The sequence below is a fragment of the Tripterygium wilfordii genome, chromosome 8 (assembly GCF_013401445.1).
Source record: "Tripterygium wilfordii isolate XIE 37 chromosome 8, ASM1340144v1, whole genome shotgun sequence".
Classification (NCBI taxonomy): Eukaryota; Viridiplantae; Streptophyta; class Magnoliopsida; order Celastrales; family Celastraceae; genus Tripterygium; species Tripterygium wilfordii.
The window spans coordinates 5,043,753-5,064,364 of NC_052239.1; the positions used below are offsets into that span (position 1 = coordinate 5,043,753).

At 39.5% G+C, this 20,612-nt stretch overlaps 1 protein-coding gene across 1 annotated transcript; it reads left to right on the plus strand.

Moving 5' to 3' along the window:
• The first annotated feature begins 226 nt into the window (after nt 1-226).
• On the plus strand, nt 227-2,023 carry LOC120003577 (probable carboxylesterase 2). Its single transcript, XM_038852598.1, has 2 exons — nt 227-324; nt 975-2,023. The coding sequence occupies exons 1-2, from the start codon at nt 227-229 to the stop codon at nt 1,912-1,914; spliced, it is 1,038 nt and encodes a 345-aa protein (XP_038708526.1). The 3' UTR covers nt 1,915-2,023.
• Nucleotides 2,024-20,612: the final 18,589 nt, after the last annotated feature.

A 20,612-nucleotide genomic window follows, 5' to 3' on the forward strand; every position in this document is an offset into this window, starting at 1 on the left:
TCGTTTTGAATTTGCAAGAATTAGACCTTTTGTGATTTGTTTTAACTGTACCGCATGTTCCTCCATCCATTGATCGTTATTTGACTAACGGTATCATTTTAACTTATTAAAATTGAAAAAACCCCAAATAAAACACTATTTACATTTATTCAAATCTCGAAACTCTCTTATCTCTAAAGATCAAAAGCCATCTTAAATCTCATCCTCGAACACCAGCGGATCTGCAATGCCGCTTTCACCAACGCGGCTTTCACACAATATTCCAGTGTACTTACTTGAGGATAGTAAACAACATGCAAATGGTGTTTTATTTGCATTGTTTTCGTTGGTCAATGATGGTCAAATGACGGAGGAACTTGTTATGACATGAAATCAAAGCACATGGATCCAATTCTTGCAAATTCAAAATGAGAGGATGCATGTAGAAATAACCCTAACCACATGAGGTGTCCATGATATTTGACCTAAAATAATAAAAAAAAAGTATATTATTATTTTAATGAAATAGTGGATATGAATGATAATCTGATACAGTGTTGGTTGGATAAATAACAATGGCATTTTATATGTATCTTAGATAATCTAATAAGGAAAATTGATACAGATACTCTAATCACCAAGTCCATAGGCCCGTTTTAGAATGATTCAAGACCTCATTAACTGCATCATGACCCACTATTAGTGGTCAAATTAAAATAATGTTTCATCTCTCCTAGAACAGAATCAAAATCAGAATTTGTCACCAAATTCATGCCCACGGATATCACGTGGTCTGTCTTTCACAGTTTAAAGGCAGCCTCCATGAGAAAAAAATAAAGCATCTCTGCAATATTCCAATTTTCTCACTAACCATCTTTGTCTTCAGCCACTTCGAGTCAACTTCTAGTCTCCTTACAATAAACTCAAAAGATTCCAATTGGTAAAGTAAATTCCAGGAACCCACAAACGGAGTGTCTTTAAATCCTGTGATCAAGAATCGCAATTCATCATCCAACAATGGAAACCCAGATAGTTTTTCAATTTGGTCCATTCTTTCGAGCATACAAAGATGGGCGTATTGAGAGATTCTTTGGCAGAGACATAGTTCCTGCATCAACAAATACTGGCACCACTACTGCGTCCACCAAAGATGTCCTGATTGAGCCAAAAACAAGGATGTCAGCGCGTATATTCATCCCAAACTCTCTCAGTCCAAACCAAAAGCTGCCTCTCCTGGTCTATTTTCATGGCGGAGCATTCCTTTTTGGTTCACCATTTTGTGCTGAATATCACAACTTTGTTTCTTCACTGGTAGCCCAAGCCAATGTTGTTGCTGTGTCTATTCAATACAGGTTAGCCCCTGAAAATCCTGTCCCTATAGCATATGAAGACTCATGGGCTGCACTCAAATGGGTTGCTGCACATGCTGGTGTAGGCCATGAATCTTGGCTCACAGATTATGCTGATTTTGGTCGAGTTTTTCTCGGCGGTGACAGCGCAGGAGCCACCATTGCGCACAATCTGGCACTCCAAGCAGGACTGGGAGAAGATCTGGGTGAGGTGAAGTTATCTGGGATTTGCTTGATTCATCCTTATTTTGAGAGAGAAGAAGGTCCAGATTATGTGGATAAATGTTGGATGTACGTGTGTCCAACAACAAGTGGGCTTAATGACACAAGAATTAACCCATTTGTGGACTCCAGGTTGTGTATGCTTGGGTGTGATAAGGTCTTGATTTGCACTGCTGAGAAGGATGATTTGAGAGGGAAAGGGTTGTGTTACTATGAGACATTGAAGGAGAGTAGGTGGGTTGGAGAGGTGGAGGTTTTTGAGACTGAAGGGGAAGAACATGTGTTCCACTTGTTCAAACCAGATTGTGATAAGGCTGTGGCTTTGTTGAATAGGGTGTGTTCTTTCTTAAATCAAATTAGCTAGAGTGTTTTAGGGTTCTGTCCTTTTAAGTAAGTTTTTGTGATGGTTGGTTCTTTTATCTTTCATTTTGAAGAATGAAATGCAGTTTCTTTTTGACATTACCGTCTTTGAAGACCACTCTTGTTTTCTCGTTCACTAATTATTTGATAATTGTAGGGGATTTTTTCTACCCCGTGGGTTCCACACCACCTAAGGAATTAGGTATTCACTCTTTCATCATCAAATGATCATGGGTTTTAATAGGGAGGCGAAAAATCTTGAAATAAATCCGTGAGATTGATGTGTTTATTGGTCAACCTACCTCATAGGGAACTAGACTAACCGGTGTACAGCTGATTGGAGCCGACAATTTTTTGGTGTGGTGTGGACCCCAAATGAGCAGAAAAATCTCCCACAATAATAATTCTCTAAATTGTTTTCATTTATTTATTTCGTCTAAGTAACTCTATGGGTTCAAAATCGGCCTCTCAATATTATATTATTGATTGTGAAGCATATGGTATAAATTCATATTGTCATTTATTTATCAAATTTTCATTAGGTGAGGGATACCCTGGTCTAGATGGATCGGTAAAGGTTACGCATGCAAAACAACAACCCATAGATTATGCATTCTTGATCTTTTTCTCATGAGGAGATAATTATTAGACCACATAAACCTCGGCTACTTGAATATGTAGTCCCTCATTTCAAGTATCATGTGAAGTCTCGGGATATTAATATCGAGAGTTGAATTTGAATCCTTCCCCAAAAAAAAATCATTCCCTGCCAACTCGGCCATCCTGATAGGTTCTTAATCATTTTTTACGTGGGCGCTTGTAATCATTGCACTCTAATTGTGACACAGAGCATGGTAGAACAAAGTGATTTTGATAACCTCCTCTGGCCTAATTTTTTGGGCAGCCAACTTATTGTACTCACCAACAAGGAAGTGATCTTTGGTTAGCACAACCGATACAAAGTCACCAATATAAAACTCCACTTAACGACGCTCTAAGTCTCCCATGACTTATACTTAACACTACTTTCGAATAATTGTTGCTTCGTTAACTGACGGACATGCTGGACGTTAGCAATAAAAAATCTTTCGCCTTGTCATAAATCTTACGCAGATCAAGAGTAAGGGCAAGCTCGAGTGGGAGCTCGCGGATTCATTCCCTAAACAAAAAAGAATGGACTCTTACCAGTACTACAGTTGACTGAATGCTTGAAAGCAAATTTGGCCTGAAAAAGTGATTGATCCCACAACTTCAGATTGGCACTAATGAAACAGCGCCAAGTTTCAGTTTCCACATTTGATCGTCCATAACTTTTGATTGCCTCACGTGTTTCCTTATTATAATATGTTTCCGAGGACTGATTTTAAAGACCTAAAGTTGAGATTTAGAAGGATCGAAAAGGCATCGTTTTGTAGTCCAACATAGTTAATTAAGTTTCCTGCACGTTTTATGTTTCCAATTTTCCAATTCTAGTTTAATTAGGAGTTCAATTAGGGTTTGATTGTTTTTTTAGTCTATAAATAGTCTCATAAACATTTCTAATTGAGACATTCAGTTTTATTAATAAAATTCCTTGAGGTTTTCTCAATTGTTCTTGGTGGATTCCAAGTTTCTTGATTTCGTCGTGAACGAATTCAAGCGTTCTAGCTTCCGCACTGCGTCAGGTAGTATCGGAGCAGGTTGTTTTCCTGTCAGGTATGTCTAACACAGAATGGAATCGTAATCCCAACGACATTGGTCAAGGGATAGATGATCTATGGACTGCGTTCGATGAGCATAGGCAACAGATGACAGAACAGATGGCCCAACAGAGGCAGCAGATGGCCCAACAAAGGCAGTAGATGGCCGAAGTTCTGCGTATGCTTGGTGAATTGCGAGTCAACCCTGGCCAGAATCAACAGGCAGCAAGGGTAGATGCTCGTGATGTGGCACAAGATCTCCCTGAAGGCCGAGCAGCTGTCAACCGACGAAATCCACATGCAAACCGTGGTAGACAGGTGTCGCAACTAGCACATCATGACCTTATGGAGGATGATTTTGATGTTGAAGAAGCCATGGATGATGTGTATGGTGATGATGGTCCGAATTACAATTAGGTTCCCGGAGGATTTAACCTTCATGCGGATATTCCACCTTTTGATGGAAATTTATCGATTGAAGGGGTACTTGATTGGCTTTCGGAAGTTTCACGGTTCTTTGATATGACTGAAATCGAAGAACATAGACGAGTTAAGATGGTAGCATACCGTTTGAAGAGTGGGACTGTTGTTTGGTGGGATGAATTGCAAGCAACCAGAAGACGACAATTTAAACAGCCAATTCGTACATGGAGGCAGATGGAGCTCATTCGCACTCAATTTTTACCTATTGATTATTTGCAGTATTTATTTCAGCTATATCAGAATTGTAGTCAAGGAAATCGAACTGTTTGTGACTATATGTCTGAGTGGCAACGGCTGAAGATGCGTAACAACTTGAATGAGTCTGAACATGTTCAGGTATCATTGATTTGGGTGGATTGAGACCATCAATCCTAGACAAAATTGGGCTACAAATGATTTGGATAGTGACTGAAGCATATAACTTGGCTTTGAAGGCTGAGGCTAAAGAGAGAGCACCTAATAGACCTGCATATCAAAGACAGAATGAATTTGAATCCTCTAGTGCTGCTGCTAGTAGAGGAAAATCACCACAAGTGGGTAACCAGTTTCAGTCTAAACCTACATACCAACAGTCAAAAGGAAAGGGCAGTGGTAGTGCAGGACTGAGACAACCCGTGCCAAATCAGGCGCAAAATCAAGTGCGTCCAGCCCTAGGGGGCAGAGGTCACAATTCTAATAATTCATATACTCATCCTACTGGTAATAAGTGTTTAGGTGCAATAAACTTTGTCACCGTTCCAATGAGTGTCCAGAACGTCTACCAGTTACTATGGTGGAACAAACGGACGATCAGTATGATGGTTTTGATGGTGAGTGTGATGATGTCTTTGATGGAGGCTATATTAAGGATGCTGATGATGTACCTGAGGAAGAAGGGCCTTTAGTGAACTGTGTGGTGAAACGTGTGATGTATGCACCGAAACTGGAGAAGTCTCAAAATTCTATAAATTTGGCAACAAAGTGTGAGATGCAACATGTTGATTTTATTGGGGTTGAGGATTCTAATTTCATTGTTAGCTCCTCAATATTAGAGATTGTCAAGGAGTTGATGTTAAGAACTATGAATTTAGATCGTCCAAATTTTATGAAATTTGTTGAGTTCGTGAGTATATTGAACAAACTGTATTATTCGAAATACTTGTTTATTTGGGATGGAAGAATACAAATTCAACCAATGGACTTGAAGACTTCAAAGGATCAACTCTCTTTGAGTATCGTGGTGAAGACAACTCTTTTTAGTCAAATTATAACTCGGGGTCGAGTTCTTTCCAAGTGGAGGGGACTGACGTAGAACGATCCGTGGAAAAGTTCCTTGAAAAGTTGGAACGTGTTCGGAGGAAGCCAAATCGAAATTAGAATTGAAGTTGCTGTTTTCGGGAATTAAAGTTTCAGTTTCCATCTTTGACTGTCCGTAACTTTTGATTCCCTCATGTGTTTCCTTACTATAATATGTTTCCGAGGACTGATTTTGAAGACCTAAAGTTGAGATTCAGAAGCAGATCTAAAAGACGTGGTTTTGTAGTCCGACAGAGTTAATTAAGTTTCCTGCATGTTTTATGTTTCCAATTTTCCAATTTTAGTTTAATTAGGAGTTCAATTAATTAGGAGTTCAATTAGGGTTTGATTGTTTTTTCAATCTATAAATAGTCTCATAAACGTTTGTAATTGAGACATTCAGTGTTATTAATAAAATTCCTTGAGGTTTTCTCAATTGTTCTTGGTGGATTCCAAGTTTCTTGATTTCGTCGTGAACGAATTCAAGTGTTCTAGCTTTCGCACTACGTCAAAATTCATAATAACGTGCGATCGAGGCTGGTCAAGAACCAACATCGATAATACAAACCCGCATTAGTAGCAGTCCCTTTTGATGCTTGGCAGATTCAACAGTTGCACACGAAGTGACCAACTTCTCTCCTCAAAGACGGTTAGTAATATGACAAAGTTATGAGCTGCAGCGTTTAATCTCTTCCAACATGGACCTCATTATGTAACTCTCGAATGATTCTAGCACGAAGGCTAGACTCGGGTGATGTGCAGCGCGAATGAATGAACCAGCTTATTTGTTGGCACATAATTAATCCATTGTTAATAATATTTGTTGACACCGCGAACGAACGAACTAATATATTAAGAAAGAATCAACATCCTTGACTTGGAATCATAGTTGTGTGTTTTTTAATTGAATGTTTGTGATAGAATTACTAGGTGAAATCATTTCCCTAGCGTTCTTCTCATATTGATATCTCAAGAATCTAAATTTCAATTCCTTGTTAGTTAGTTCAATTACATCATACATATTTCCACTCATTCGTCACCACTTTTCATTCATACATCCAGTTAGATACATTATTTAGATCAACTAGTCTTTGTGGGATCGACCTCGTACTTACACGCACTGTGCTATTCGTACTCTTGTGCACTTGCGATAATTTATTACATCATTGGGCACACAAACTTGTACTCCTCAAAACAAGAATCCTTGGTGCACCGTATGATCAATTGAGTCACCAATATTTGTTTCCCTCCAAATTGGCACAAAATACGGATCAATCTCATACAAGACGATAAAAGTATCAAAATCCACCATAGTATTCTTCATGGTCGTCAACAAGAAACTCTTTCGACTTAGTGCATCAGCAACTTTATGCAACACCCCTGAAAGATTTAGGACCAAATTAAACTATTACAAATACCCAGCCAAACGAGCATGTCTATCAGATAGCTTATCCAGACTGTTAATGTACCTAAGAGCTATATTATCATAATATAGAACACCTCTATGTGCAAAATATAGGACTTCCAATGTTTGAGAGCCTGTGCAACAACACAAAATTTCATATCATAGGTCGAATAGTTAAGCTTCTATCATTGAGTTTCCCACAGAAAAATGCTATGGGTTAGCTTTCCTGATTCAACACTCCCCTAATGCCCACTTTTGATGCATCATATTGCAACTCAAATGGCTTAGAAAAATTCGATATAGCTAGAACAGGAGAAGTAGTGAGCTTCAATTTGATAAACTCAAAAGCCTGTTATGCGGCATCAATCCAACTGAATTTACCCACCTTCATGCAACCATTGATTGGTGCCATAATAGTACTGAAGTGAGGTATAAGTTGTCTATAAAAAGATGACAGTTCGTGAAAATATTATGCTTTAGTCAAGGTCTTTGGTATTGGCCAATACGTACTACTTCAACCTTTGCTTTGTCAACTAATATGTCGTGTAACGCCCCGACCCGGAATGCGTTACTTTTGGTACCATCTAAATCAAACCATAATAAATTCAATCATCACACCACTGGAAATTTTGACAGCACCTCACCATAATACGGACGATGCCAACCTGGAGTAAACACGCAGCAAAATCACTAATATAATCACAACCTAGGCAGGACCTCCGACCATCTAACAATTCATATTACGGTTTAATTCTCAATTCTAAGGAGGGCCTCAGGCCACCTAACAAATCATACAATCAATCAAATTCTCACATCTAAGCAGGGCCTCAGGCCACCTTACAGTCACACATAATTTCTCCACACAACAACATATATAATCAGCATCCAACGCAAATAGCAATCCAGCCAACAAATAAATCGTCAGGACACAAAGTCCACAAACCCGGTTCGGGAGTCCCGATCACACGGAGTACCCTCCCTACCGTCCATCCCCCAGTCAAGAATAGGGATATCACACAACGTCTCAACTAAGAAATATAGATAAGACCAAAATAGTAATAACATAAATCAAGTTTAGAACTATCTAGTCCTATCACTCTCCAGGGGTCCATCCATGTCACGCTCCCTCCTCCTGATCAGCGACCCTGGTACCGGAACTAGACTCACCAGTGAGGAGGGAATAGGAGAAAGAAAAGGGTGAGCGAAAGGCCCAGTAGGGAATAATAAAGAGTAAGTGAATAACATAAGGCTGAAATATTAAAGAAAGGCATAAATGCAACAATATGATAACCACACCATACGAGATCCTAACTTGGCCCACCGGCATCCCTACACATATTGGGACCCTGAACAGCCCAACAACATCATCGCATGGTGTTTCGAGCACATATGGAACCCTGATCTGGCCCACCAGCATTCCCGTAGTCATGGGAACCCCGAACGGCCCAACGACATTCCACATTTCACATCAATCACAACTAGGAGATATACGGGTCCATACCCGACATCGTCCATGCAATTACAATTCATGTCCAACATGGTTATGCAATAGGGTATACATACAACCTAAATATATATATATATATATATATACGACTATATGATGCATGTTCAAGAGTAAATCATGCTCAATGGAAGATTGAACAAGTAGGGTATGCGATATAATTCAAATCATACAATAAGGATATCACAAAGTGGGGTTGTTCTCCCTTACGTGCAATTAAGGCAAGAACCAATTTTAATGAACATTGAGAAATAGAAACATTCGTAATAGGTTAACATATTCAGGAGAACAACAAAGGTGGAATTTCCCTACCTCGCACTCCAAAAATTAGCTATGTAAATCAATACTCAACCTTGACTTTTCCCGGCCTCAACCAATCTATTATTCGGTAAACCCATCCTCCAATCAATATACAAACAACTTCAATTTCACATATCTAACACAAATTAATCCAATAAGTCAAGAACCCATTACCTTCTCTTACCCAAAACTTTCCAAGCTCTTGAACTTCTCCTACTCAAGCTTGTTACTCCAATCAACAATAGAATCTAGAAATACAACCATAAACGAGTCTAAATCAACCTATTAAATCACTAATTTCATCTAATTTAAATATTCTCCCCCAAATCTACAAAACCCATAAAACCCTAGAATCCCAAATCACTCAATCTCTAAATACTAGCTTTTAGGTTTAAGAAACTTACCAAGGTTGTAGAAACAAGTAGAAGGAAGGGATTCAAGCTTCCTTTATGCCTCAAATGATGTAGGAACTCATGGGTTGGGGTTTGGGTTCAAACCTTGAAAGATTAGAGCAAAGAGAGGAATTTAAGAATATGTAAGCTAGAGAGAGAAGTCATGAATCCAACTTCAAACAACTTGAAAGAGGACAATCTTACCTTGATTCATGATCTTAGGTTAATGGGAGGAAAGAAATTTGAGAGAAAATGGGGTTTAGGGCTTGTTTAGATCGGGTATTTGAAAGAAATCACGAAATGGGTGTTTTAAAACAATTCTCGGGGAGACGGCTTTTAAAACTATCCGGACAGTTACCTCTGTAGTAAAAAATTTCAGTTTTAAAACCACTCGTACACCCCCCAAATCACTTGGTATTAATTTCTAATGATTATATATATATATATATATATATATACATACTCAACACATGTTGGTCTACCTAATTTCTTAAAGAAAGGAAGTTCGGGGTATTACATCCTTTCCCCCTTAAGAAATTTCGTCCCCGAAATTTAAAACGTACCTAGACTTATGAATAAATGCGGATATTTCTCCTTCATCTTCGACTCAAGCTCCAAAGTCTCCTCTTCCGCGTCATGATACATCCACAAGACCTTTACCAACGGTATGGTACTTGATCCTGGTACCTTGTCCTTTCGATCCAAAATCCTCATCGGTTGAAGAGTGTAGCTTCCATCTTCCTCCACTTCCAATGTAGTCCAATCTAAAACATGTGATGGATCGGGCTCATATTTTCGTAACATAGAAACATGGAACACATTATGAACTTTAGCCAATTTTGGTGGAAGAGCCAAACGATATGCTACCGGTCCAACTAACTCAAGGATTTCAAAAGGACCTACAAACCATCGTGCCAACTTTCCTTGCTTGCTATACCTTTGAATGCCACGTCGTGGACTAACCTTCAAAAATACCTTGTCCCTAACCGCAAATTCCAATGGCCTTCTGCTCTTATCCGCATAGGACTTTTGCCTACTTTGAGCCGTGATCAACCTTTTTCTAATCTTTTCAATTCTGTCTCTCGCCTCCTTTACCATTTCGGGTCCCGATACTACTTTCTCTCCAACCTCCACCCAACACAATGGTGATCTACAAGGCCTCCCATAAAGTGCTTCAAATGGTGCCATCCCGATGCTACTCTGGTATGAGTTGTTGTACTCAAACTTTGCCAAACATAGGTATTTCTCCCAATTACCACCAAAATCTAGCACACAAGCACGTAACATATCCTCTAAGATCTGGATAGTCTGCTCACTTTGCCCATCACTCTACGGGTGATATGGCGTAGTGAAATCCAGCTGCGTCCCTAAGGCCTCCTGTAAACTACCCCAAAATCTACCCATAAATCGCGGGTCTCGATCCGATACAATGGATAGTGGCACTCTGTGGAGTCGCACTATCTCCTGCACGTACAATGTACTCAATGACTCCAAAGTGTCCGTCTTGATACCGATAGAAAGTGAGCTGATTTGGTCAATCTATCGACTATCACCCATACGGTATCATTTTGCTTAAGTGTCATTGGTAATGCTATCACAAAGTCCATAGTGATCATCTCCCATTTCCATTGTGCCACCGGTAGGGGTTGCAACAAACCCACCGACCTTTGGTGTTCCGCCTTCACTTGTTGACATGTCAAGCATCTTGCCACAAATCTAGCTACATCGGCCTTCATGCCTCTCCACCAAAAGTTTCTTCTCAAGTCTTGATACATCTTCGTGCCTCCGGGATGCATAGCAAATTGAGAATGGTGTGCTTCTTTCAAGATCTCCTCTTGTAGCTCATTGTCATCGGGTACTATCAATCTCCCCGCAAACCTCACACCTCTATCATCACCCCGAACCCATCTGGAGTCCTCCTCAAATGTATCAAAAATTGGGTCCCCATTTTGTGCATCCATCACCTTTTGAATCGACATTGGTCTAGAACTCATACTACCCAAATACACCCTTTCCTCTACACTTTGCAACTCCAAACCAAATTGACTTATTGTCTCTACAATTCCCCACTCATGTATAAACAAACTAGCAACTCTATGCTTTCTACTCAATGCATCCGCAACCACATTTGCCTTACCCGGGTGATATTGTAAACTAAAGTCATAGTCCTCTAAATACTCCATCCACCTCCTTTGTCGCAAATTCAACTCTCTTTGGGTGAATAGATACTTAAGACTTTTATGATTCGAAAAGACCTCAAATTTCTCCCCATAAAGATAATACCACCATTGCTTCAAGGCAAATACAATTGCCGCCAACTCCAAATCGTGAACCGGATAGTTTTTCTCATATATCTTCAACAATCTAGAACCATACTCCACTACCCTATCTCTTTGCATCAACACACAACCCAACCCCACTCCGGAAGCATCACAATACACTTGGTATCCTACACTCCTCTTCGGAACCACTAATACCGGTGGAGATGTCGACCTACCCTTCAAATCCTTAAAAGCTTTCTCACACTCATCCGACCACACAATTGGTGTACCTTTCCGCGTGAGTTGCATCATAGGTGTGGCAACATGCAAAAAGTCTTGGATAAACCTCCTATAATACCCCGCTAATCCCAAGAAGCTCCTAATCTCCGAAACATTCTTAGGTCTCTCCCAATTCAACACGGATTCAACCTTAGAGTTATCTACCGCAATGCCCTCTTGCTTAATCACATGGCCTAAGAATTTCACCCCCGTAGCCCAAAAGTCACATTTACTCAACTTAGCATATAATTGATTCTCCCTCAACGTTTGTAATACTAACCTCAAGTGTTCCTCATGCTCCTCTACCGTTGGAGAATAAATCAAAATATCATCAATGAACACAACCACAAATCTATCCAAAAACGGACGAAGGACCCTTTGCATCAAATCCATAAACACCGTCGGAGTATTTGTCAACCCAAATGGCATCACTAAATACCCATAGTGCCCATATCGTGTCCTAAATGCCGTCTTTGAAATATCCTCATTTCTAATCCTCAATTGGTGGTACCCCGAACGTAAATCAATCTTAGAGAAATGCCTAGCACCTCTCAATTGATCAAACAAATCATTTATCCGTGGCAACGGATACTTGTTCTTTACCGTAACCTTATTTAATTGTCGATAATCTATACACATCCGTAATGAGCCATCTTTCTTCTTTACGAACAATACCGGTGCTCCCCACGGGGACACACTCGGTCTAATAAACCCCAAATTTTGTAACTCTTCCAACTGAGTCATCAATTCCTTCAATTCTCCAGGAGCCATCCGATATGATGGAATCGAAATTGGCTTAACATTTGGATGCAACTCAATGGTAAAGTCAATCTCCCTCTTCGGTGGTAATCCAAGTAACTCATCCGAAAATACATCCATGTACTCTTCTACCATACGTGTCAGAGTAGCTACATCACCCCTAGGTGCCAATGCAATCAAACTCGTGATTCTACAATTTTGATATGAAGGGTTGTCCATGAAGTGAGGACACGGAACACCCTTTGACCCGTGTAACTGTATCACCCCTCCTTCCGATACATTAAGTGTGATCTTCCTCTCCCAAAAGTCCATCAACACATGATGCTTTGTTAACCAATCTACTCCAAGGATTACATCAAAATCCTTAAAATCTAAGACATACAAATCAGCCTTTAGGGCTATACTACCAAACCGGCACACACAATCAAGAACTACACCCTCCAATGAAGTGAAATGCCCAAAAGGAGTGTCTACCATAAACATTCACCTCATTGGAGAGATTTTCAAACTCAATGCATGTGCAAGGGACGTAGAATGAATGATGTAGTAGCTCCTGAATCAAATAACACCTTTGCCCAACAATTTGAAATGAGAAAGATACCTCCAATGAAGTTAGGATGCTCAGGTGCCTCCTGGTGTCCTAATGCAAATGCTCTCCCATGAGTCAATGTTGTCTGCTGCTTAGCCCCACCTCGCCCCCTTCCTCTTGAAGGGACAGTAGAAGGAAGAGCTGAAGTAGGAGCTGGTGGTGGTAAACCCGGTGCCTGTGACTGCTCTGAAGCTCTGCCACCTCATGGACATTAATTCTTCCTATGACCGACCATACCACACCCATAACACTTGACTCCCATGATGGTGCATTGATTCTTCTTATGGCCATCCCGACCGTACTTGTAACATACAATCGTAACATCCCTTGACCCCGAACCTTTGCCTTGATCAACCTTCTGGCCCCTCAAGCCCTGAAACTCATTCCTTGGTTTCTTCCGACTACCTCCTCCACTACCACTAATTGTTGAAGCTTTACGACCTTTCTGCACATCCCAATACTGGCGGGAGTTTCACTCTCCTCGCTCTAACTCTAGTGCCATATCCACCATCTCATCATAAGTTCTCACCCTAGAAGCAATCACCATCCTGCCAATGCTAGGGAGTAGACCATCTCGGTATTTCTCAGTTTTGCTTTCATCATCCGGAGCATACTTCTTCCCATACTTGTACAACTCCTCATACTTCTTGGTATACTGTGACACGATCATCTCGGGTGTCTGCACCAATTCAAGATACTGTTTGGCCTTATCCGCCAGGAAAGACCGTGGCACGAACCGTTGCATGAATAGTAACTCAAAGGATGCCCAAGTCAAATCATTCTTCCTTTGATCCAAGGAATCCCACCACTCAAAAGCTGTCCCCCTCAAATCATATGAGATCAACATCATCCTCCTATCCTATTGTCCGGTATAGCCAAAGTCTCCAATTGCCTGCTCATTTGGCGTGACCACTCCCCAGCCCCTCCCCCTCTCCAGAAAACTCCAGGGGATTTGTCTTACGTAGCTGCTCCATCTCAAATAACTCTCGTCCAGGCCTCGACATATCTTTATCCTCAATATCAGCTCCTGAAATCTATCCCTCACTGCGATCACTGGTGCCCTAACCATCTGAGTCTGTACTACTTGAGCTAGTAACCTCACTATCTCCACAATGTCCCTCATAGATGCTGGTGGCTCCTCAATAGTAGGAAGTGTCACCTGCACACCTGGGGTCTCCTGCGCCTGCCCTGGTGGAACAACCGTGGTCCTCGCATGCTGGCCACTCCCTGTATATGGCTCATCCTGTACAATCCTCTCCTCCCGTGTCCCTGTATCAGAATCAGGTACTGACTCCTGTGTACTGGAAGTACGCCTAGTAGTACGTGTCGTCCTACCACCTCGGCCCTTAACTCAGCCTCTCGGTCTCCCTCGCCTGCCCTCGACACTAGGGGCCTCGCAGTACGAGAAGATCGAGTCGTCCTACGGGTATCCTTCTGCATCACCACAGATAATGCAATTCAACAACAAACTCAAATAAGAGTTTATGGAGAAAGAATACATACCGAATCAGTGGAGGTCGTGACATGACCTGGAGACTCACTATCACACTATACACACTTCTCTAGACCCATACACATATCCTATATTTCGTAACCTGGCTCTGATACCAAAATGTAACGCCCCAACCCGGAATGCGTTACTTTTGGTACCATCTAAATCAAACCATAATAAATTCAATCATCACACCACCGAAAATTTAGACAGCACCTCCCCATAATACGGAGGATGCCAACATGGAGTAAACACGCAGTAAAATCACTAATATAATCACAATCTAGGCAGGGCCTCTGGCCATCTAACAATTCATATCACAGTTTAATTCTCAATTCCAAGCAGGGCCTCAGGCCACCTAACAAATCATACAATCAATCAAATTCTCCCATCTAAGCAGGGCCTCAGGCCACCTTACAGTCACACATAATTTCTCCACACAACAACATATATAATCAGCATCCGACGCAAATAGCAATCCAGCAAACAAATAAATTGTCAGGACACAAAGTCCACAAACCCGGTTCGGGAGTCCCGATCACACGGACTACCCTCCCTACCGTCCATCCACCAATCAAGAATAGGGATATCACACAACTTCTCAACTAAGAAATATAGATACGACCAAAATAGTAATAACATAAATCAAGTTTAGAACTATCTAGTCCTATCACTCTCCAGGGGTCCATCCATGTCACGGTCCCTCCTCCTGATCCGCGACCCGGGTATCGGAACTAGAGTCACCTATGAGGAGGGAATAGGAGAAAAAAGGTGAGCAAAAGGCCCAGTAGGGAATAATAAAGATTAAATGAATAACATAAGGCTGAAATATTAAAGAAATGCACAAATACAACAATATGATAGCTAACATGATGTACACCAAACATAAGTAGATAACCATACCATACGAGATCCTAACTTGGCCCACCGATATCCCTAAACATATCGGGACCCTGAACAACCCATCGACATCATCGCATGGTGTTTCGAGCACATATGGAATCCTGATCCGGCCCACTAGCATTCCCATAGTCATAGGAACCCTGAAATGCCCAATAACATTCCACATTTCACATCAATCACAACTAGGAGATATACGGGTCCATACCCGACATCTTCCATGCAATTACAATGCATGTCCAACATGGTTATGCAATAGGGTATACATACAACCTAAATATATATATATATATATACTACTACATGATGCATGTTCAAGAGTAAATCATGCTCAATGGAAGATTGAACAAGTAGGGTATGCAATATAATTCAAATCATACAATAAGGATATCACAAAGTGGGCTTGTTCGCCCTTAGGTGCAATTAAGGCGAGAACCAATTTTAATGAACATTGGGAAATAGAAACATTCGTAATAGGATAACAGATTCAGGAGAATATAACAAAGGTGGAATTTTCCTACCTTGCAGTCCAAAAATTAGCTATGTAAATCAATACTCAACCTTCACTTTTTCCGGCCTCAACCAACCTATTATTCGGTAAACCCATCCTCCAATCAATATACAAACAACTTCAATTTCACATATCTAACACAAATTAATCCAATGAGTTAAGAACCCATTACCTTCTCTTACACAAAACTTTCCAAGCTATTGAACTTCTCCTACTTAAGTTTGTTACTCCAATCAACAATAGAATTTAGCAATACAACCATAAACAAGTCTAAATCAACCTATTAAATCGCTAATTTCATCTAATTTAAATATTTTCTCCCAAATCTACAAAACCCATAAAACCCTAGAATCCCAAATCACTCAATCTCTAAATACTAGCTTTTAGGTTTAAGAAACTTACCAAGGTTGTAGAAACAAGTAGAAGGAAGGGATTCAAGCTTCCTTTATGCCTCAAATGATGTAGGAACTCATGGGTTGGGGTTTGGGTTCAAACCTTGAAAGATTAGAGTAAAGAGAGGAATTTAAGAATATGTAAGCTAGAGAGATGTCATGAATCCAACTTGAAAGAGGATAATCTTACCTTGATTGATGATCTTAGGTTAATGGGAGGAAGGAAATTTGAGAGAAAATGGGGTTTAGGGCTTGTTTAGATCGGGAATTTTGAAAGAAATCGCGAAATGGGTGTTTTAAAACAATTCTCGGGGTGCAAATTTAGGGAGGTGTCGGGACACCTCTATAGGTGTCCGGACACCTATGCCTAAAAATCACGCTGTTTCAGTTTCTTCTATAACTGTTCGGACGACTTTTAAAAACTATCCGGACAGTTACCTTTGTAGTCAAAATTTTCAGTTTTAAAACCACTCGTACACCCCCCAAATCACTCGGTATTAATTTTTAATGATTTTATATATATATATATATACATACTCAGCACATATTGATCCTACCTAATTTCTAAAATAAAGGAAGTTCGGGGTATTACATGTCATCCTTTGAAACAATGTACCCAAGGAAGAGTATGTTATTAGTTAGGAAGCAACACTTCTTCGTTGTAACATAAAAATTCTCCTTTCGCAATACATGTAGTACCTCCCGCAAGTGCTGCAAATGTGCCGCAAGATTGACACTATAAATCAAAATATATCAAAGTAAACAACAACAAACTTTTTGATAAAATGTTACAACACTTGGTTTACAAACTGTATGAACGTGGTAGGAGCGTTGGAAATACCGAATTGCATCATCAACCACTCGTATAATCCTTTCGAGTCTTGAGTGCAGTTTTCCACTAATCTTCAAGCCTAACCTAACATAGTGATATCATTACTTCAAGTCCAGCTTTGAGAACACTGATGCTTTACTAATATGATCCAACAAATCATCTAGTCTTCAAATAGGAGCAGTATCGCATTGTGATATTTTTTATTGTAGGTTGTCAACACACATTTTCCATGTTCTATCTTTCTTTGGAGTGAATAAGGCGGGTACTACACAAGGACAAACTCTCTAATGAGAGTTCACAACTATAAATAATAGAAGTTCAAATAAAACCTAAGAAAATCTTAATTGCAAATAAAGGAAATAAAATAAATAAAATAAATGCCAAAAAATGTTGACCTTCCTCGAAGGAACCCTGTGACCTTCAACAAGGAAGGGCAATCTACCTTCTTCAATCTTCCTCAAGCTCTTCCTTGAGCTACTCATGGTCTTCCTCCAAGAAATGCAATCTATCTTACGCTCATATTTCTCCAAAAAGACGCCAACAATCCAGTCTGCATCAGGTTATGTAAAGAATAAACTCATGAACCGACATAGTAATCAACAAACCACGCATTCTAGAAAAGTCTGCAAGAGGTTCTTAAGTATTTATGTTTGCTTTCTCTACTTATGTTTAATATCAATAGATGAAGAATTGGCATGGAATATATTCATAAATCTTGGATGAAATTATCCATATTTCATGAATAAATTTTGTTATATTTGTAATTTTTGTAATATTGTGAGTAGAAGATCATATAGATTAAGAAATTTGATGGAAAAGAAGCAAAGTAACTGTGTAAAGAACGAAGGAGCAAGACGCTCTTTTTTTCATTAATCAGGAGATTCACTCGTTACAGCATATAAAGGCACAACATAGATTTTAAAATACAGTAGAGACAAAATAAGGGTATTACACGCAACGACTATTACATGTGGAAAGTGATGTGTTGGATGAAGTGTGTCGTGTCAGGTGTGTGTTAGGTGGTACACATATTTAACACTCCCCTCAAACATATGATCCAAGTCATGAATAAAATATATCATAATATATGTTTTGGATTAACGGTACTTGAGCCCAGTTGGGTAAAAAATATTTGAATCTCAAATTTGGGATAATAGTATGGTAGTCAAATACACGACATGGACACAAACTCCTATATTTCTTTGCACACCTCCCCACTACTATTTTTCTCCCACAAAAAACTCATCGTTGAAAATTGATGAAAAATGAATTTTCTAGAGAAGAGATTGCTCTTCCTCGAGGAAACGACAGGCCTCTTGGATTTTGTTTAGATTTTTTTAGGGTTTTAGTCAACTGAAACTCCTTGTATAGTATAAATAGGCTATATGTTGCAAACCCTAAGGAATAGAGACCAAAGTTAGACATATTTTCTTCTTTGCAGCAACCCTTTAGCAACTTTGGGATTTTGTTGGTCCGCTTTGGTTGGAAAGAACGTGAGAGAGTTATTTGTTGCTCCAATTGAGATTTTGCATAGTTCTTGGCATAGAGAGCTAGCTTTTCTCATTGGAATTCTATGTAACCTTCATTCATATTAGTGAAACTTTTGTTGTCTATGCCCGAGTAGTAGGCAATTTGCCAAACCTCGTTAAAATTGTGTCTTTTATGTGAATGCCATTATTCTTTATTTTGTTTCTGCATTATTTGTTATGTTGAATTGAGCTGGTATTATTCACAACAAATTGGTATTGGAGTGAGGTTCAATGGCTCTTGCTAAATTTTATGTAGCAAAGTTTGATGGTGAGAATGGATTCAATCTGTGGCATGTCAAGATGCATACACTTCTGCGACAACAAGGGTGTGCGAAGATTTTGGATGCGGAAGAGGCAGCTTAATTGCCCAAGGAGCAAGTAGCAAAGATGGAGAAAAAATCTCACTATTTGATCTAGTTATCTCTTACGGATGTGGTGCTTAGGGAGGTTCTAGATGAAGGGACAACCAAAGGGTTGTGGGATAAGCTTGCGGGCTTGTATATGACGAAGTCTCTCTCTAACCGATTGTATGTGAAACAATGGTTGTATTTTTTTTAGATAGAGCTAGGTATGTCTATACTTCAACACCTTGATAATTTTAATCAAATTGTCTTGAAATTGAATAATATTGATGTCAAGGTAGACAAGAAGTACCAAACCCTTATTTTCTTATGCTCACTACCGTTACCGTATAGTTTCTTTGTTAATTCCATGTTTTATGGATGGGCGTTGGTCAAATTGGCTGATGTTAAATCATGTTTGAACTCGATAGAGTTAATGACCAAGTTAAATTACGAGGGTAGTGATGTGCAGGCTGTAGGTCTATTTGTTAAGGGCAGAAGTGGTTTCAAGAAAAGCCAAGAGAAATCTAAAAAAGTTTCAAGTGCTTCTATTATCATTAATTTGAGCATTTATGAAATTGAAGTGCCCAAAGCTCAAAGGTCATTGATGTGCATATATTTTACCACATTTTTGTGCTTGAGTTCATTATGTTCTCGGTAAATTTTGATGGTTAATGCTATTTATGCTCCTTATGTTTTTATTGTAGGAAGAGTTGGAGCAAAGATAGAGGTTAAAGAGATGGCGAAACAATTGAATCGGGCTAAAAAAATACATTAGATGACCGCTCTAGCACTCACACGCGCTCCAACAGAAGCAAATACGCATTCACATTGCAAAAAGATGATTTTTGGGCGCTCCAGCACTCACAAGCGCTCCAACGGTGGGAAACTGCATAATTTCTCCAGAACACTGATTTTTGGCCGCTCCAGCGGGACCTGACAGGAAAAACTACAATTTTTCTACTTTTTTTAGGTTTTCTAATTTTCAAACCCTAGTATATAAAAGGGGACCACGAAAATTAGAAACACACTCTTTTTCTAGATTTTTGGGCAGCAATCCTCCTTCTCTCTAAGCTTTTGCAAGGATTCAAGGGGTTTTTCTGAATCTCTCTACCATGTTTTCTCTTTATAGATTTGTTTTTGATTCTTGGATGATGGGTTGTAACTAAACCTCTTTGCTAGGGCTTTATATGCCTAATATGAATATTGCAAGTATTTCAATTCAATGAATGCATAATTTTGATTCAATGATTCTTGTCTTTAATTGCCATGCTTATAGTCTATTGTTTATTTGACTGCTTGATCACCAATTGAATACTCAATTAGACTCATCTAGTTAGGACTAAGGAACGAACCGAATTCACGTGTCTTAATGGAACCGAAATTAAAGAAATCAATTGTTGACTGCCATGAACAAGGTTTAGGGGATTGATTGGTTGTTATAGTTCTTTAGATCATAATGAGTTATTAGCCTTGGATTAACAACTATGAACCGAACATGATTAATCCATTGTTAGTAAAATTTGTTGGCACCGCGAACGAATGAACCAGCATATTTAAGAAAGATTCAACCGTTGAAGTGGAACCATAATTGTGTGTTTGTTAATTGAATGCTTGTGATAGGATTGCTATGTGAAATCATTGCCCTAGTGTTTTTCTCTTAATGGATACACAATCTAAATTTTATTTCGTGCTTTCTTATTTTATTTACATCAATCATTCTTCCTTTTCCCACAAATCTCAATCATTCATCAAGTTAGGTACATTAATTAGATTAAC

Coding starts and splice junctions, on each gene's coding strand:
- LOC120003577 (XM_038852598.1), top strand. CDS start 227: ATGCCGCTTTCACCAACGCGGCTTTCACACAATATTCCAGTGTACTTA. Junction 325..974: donor GTTTTATTTGCATTGTTTTC/GTTGGTCAATGA, acceptor CCTGTGATCAAG/AATCGCAATTCATCATCCAA.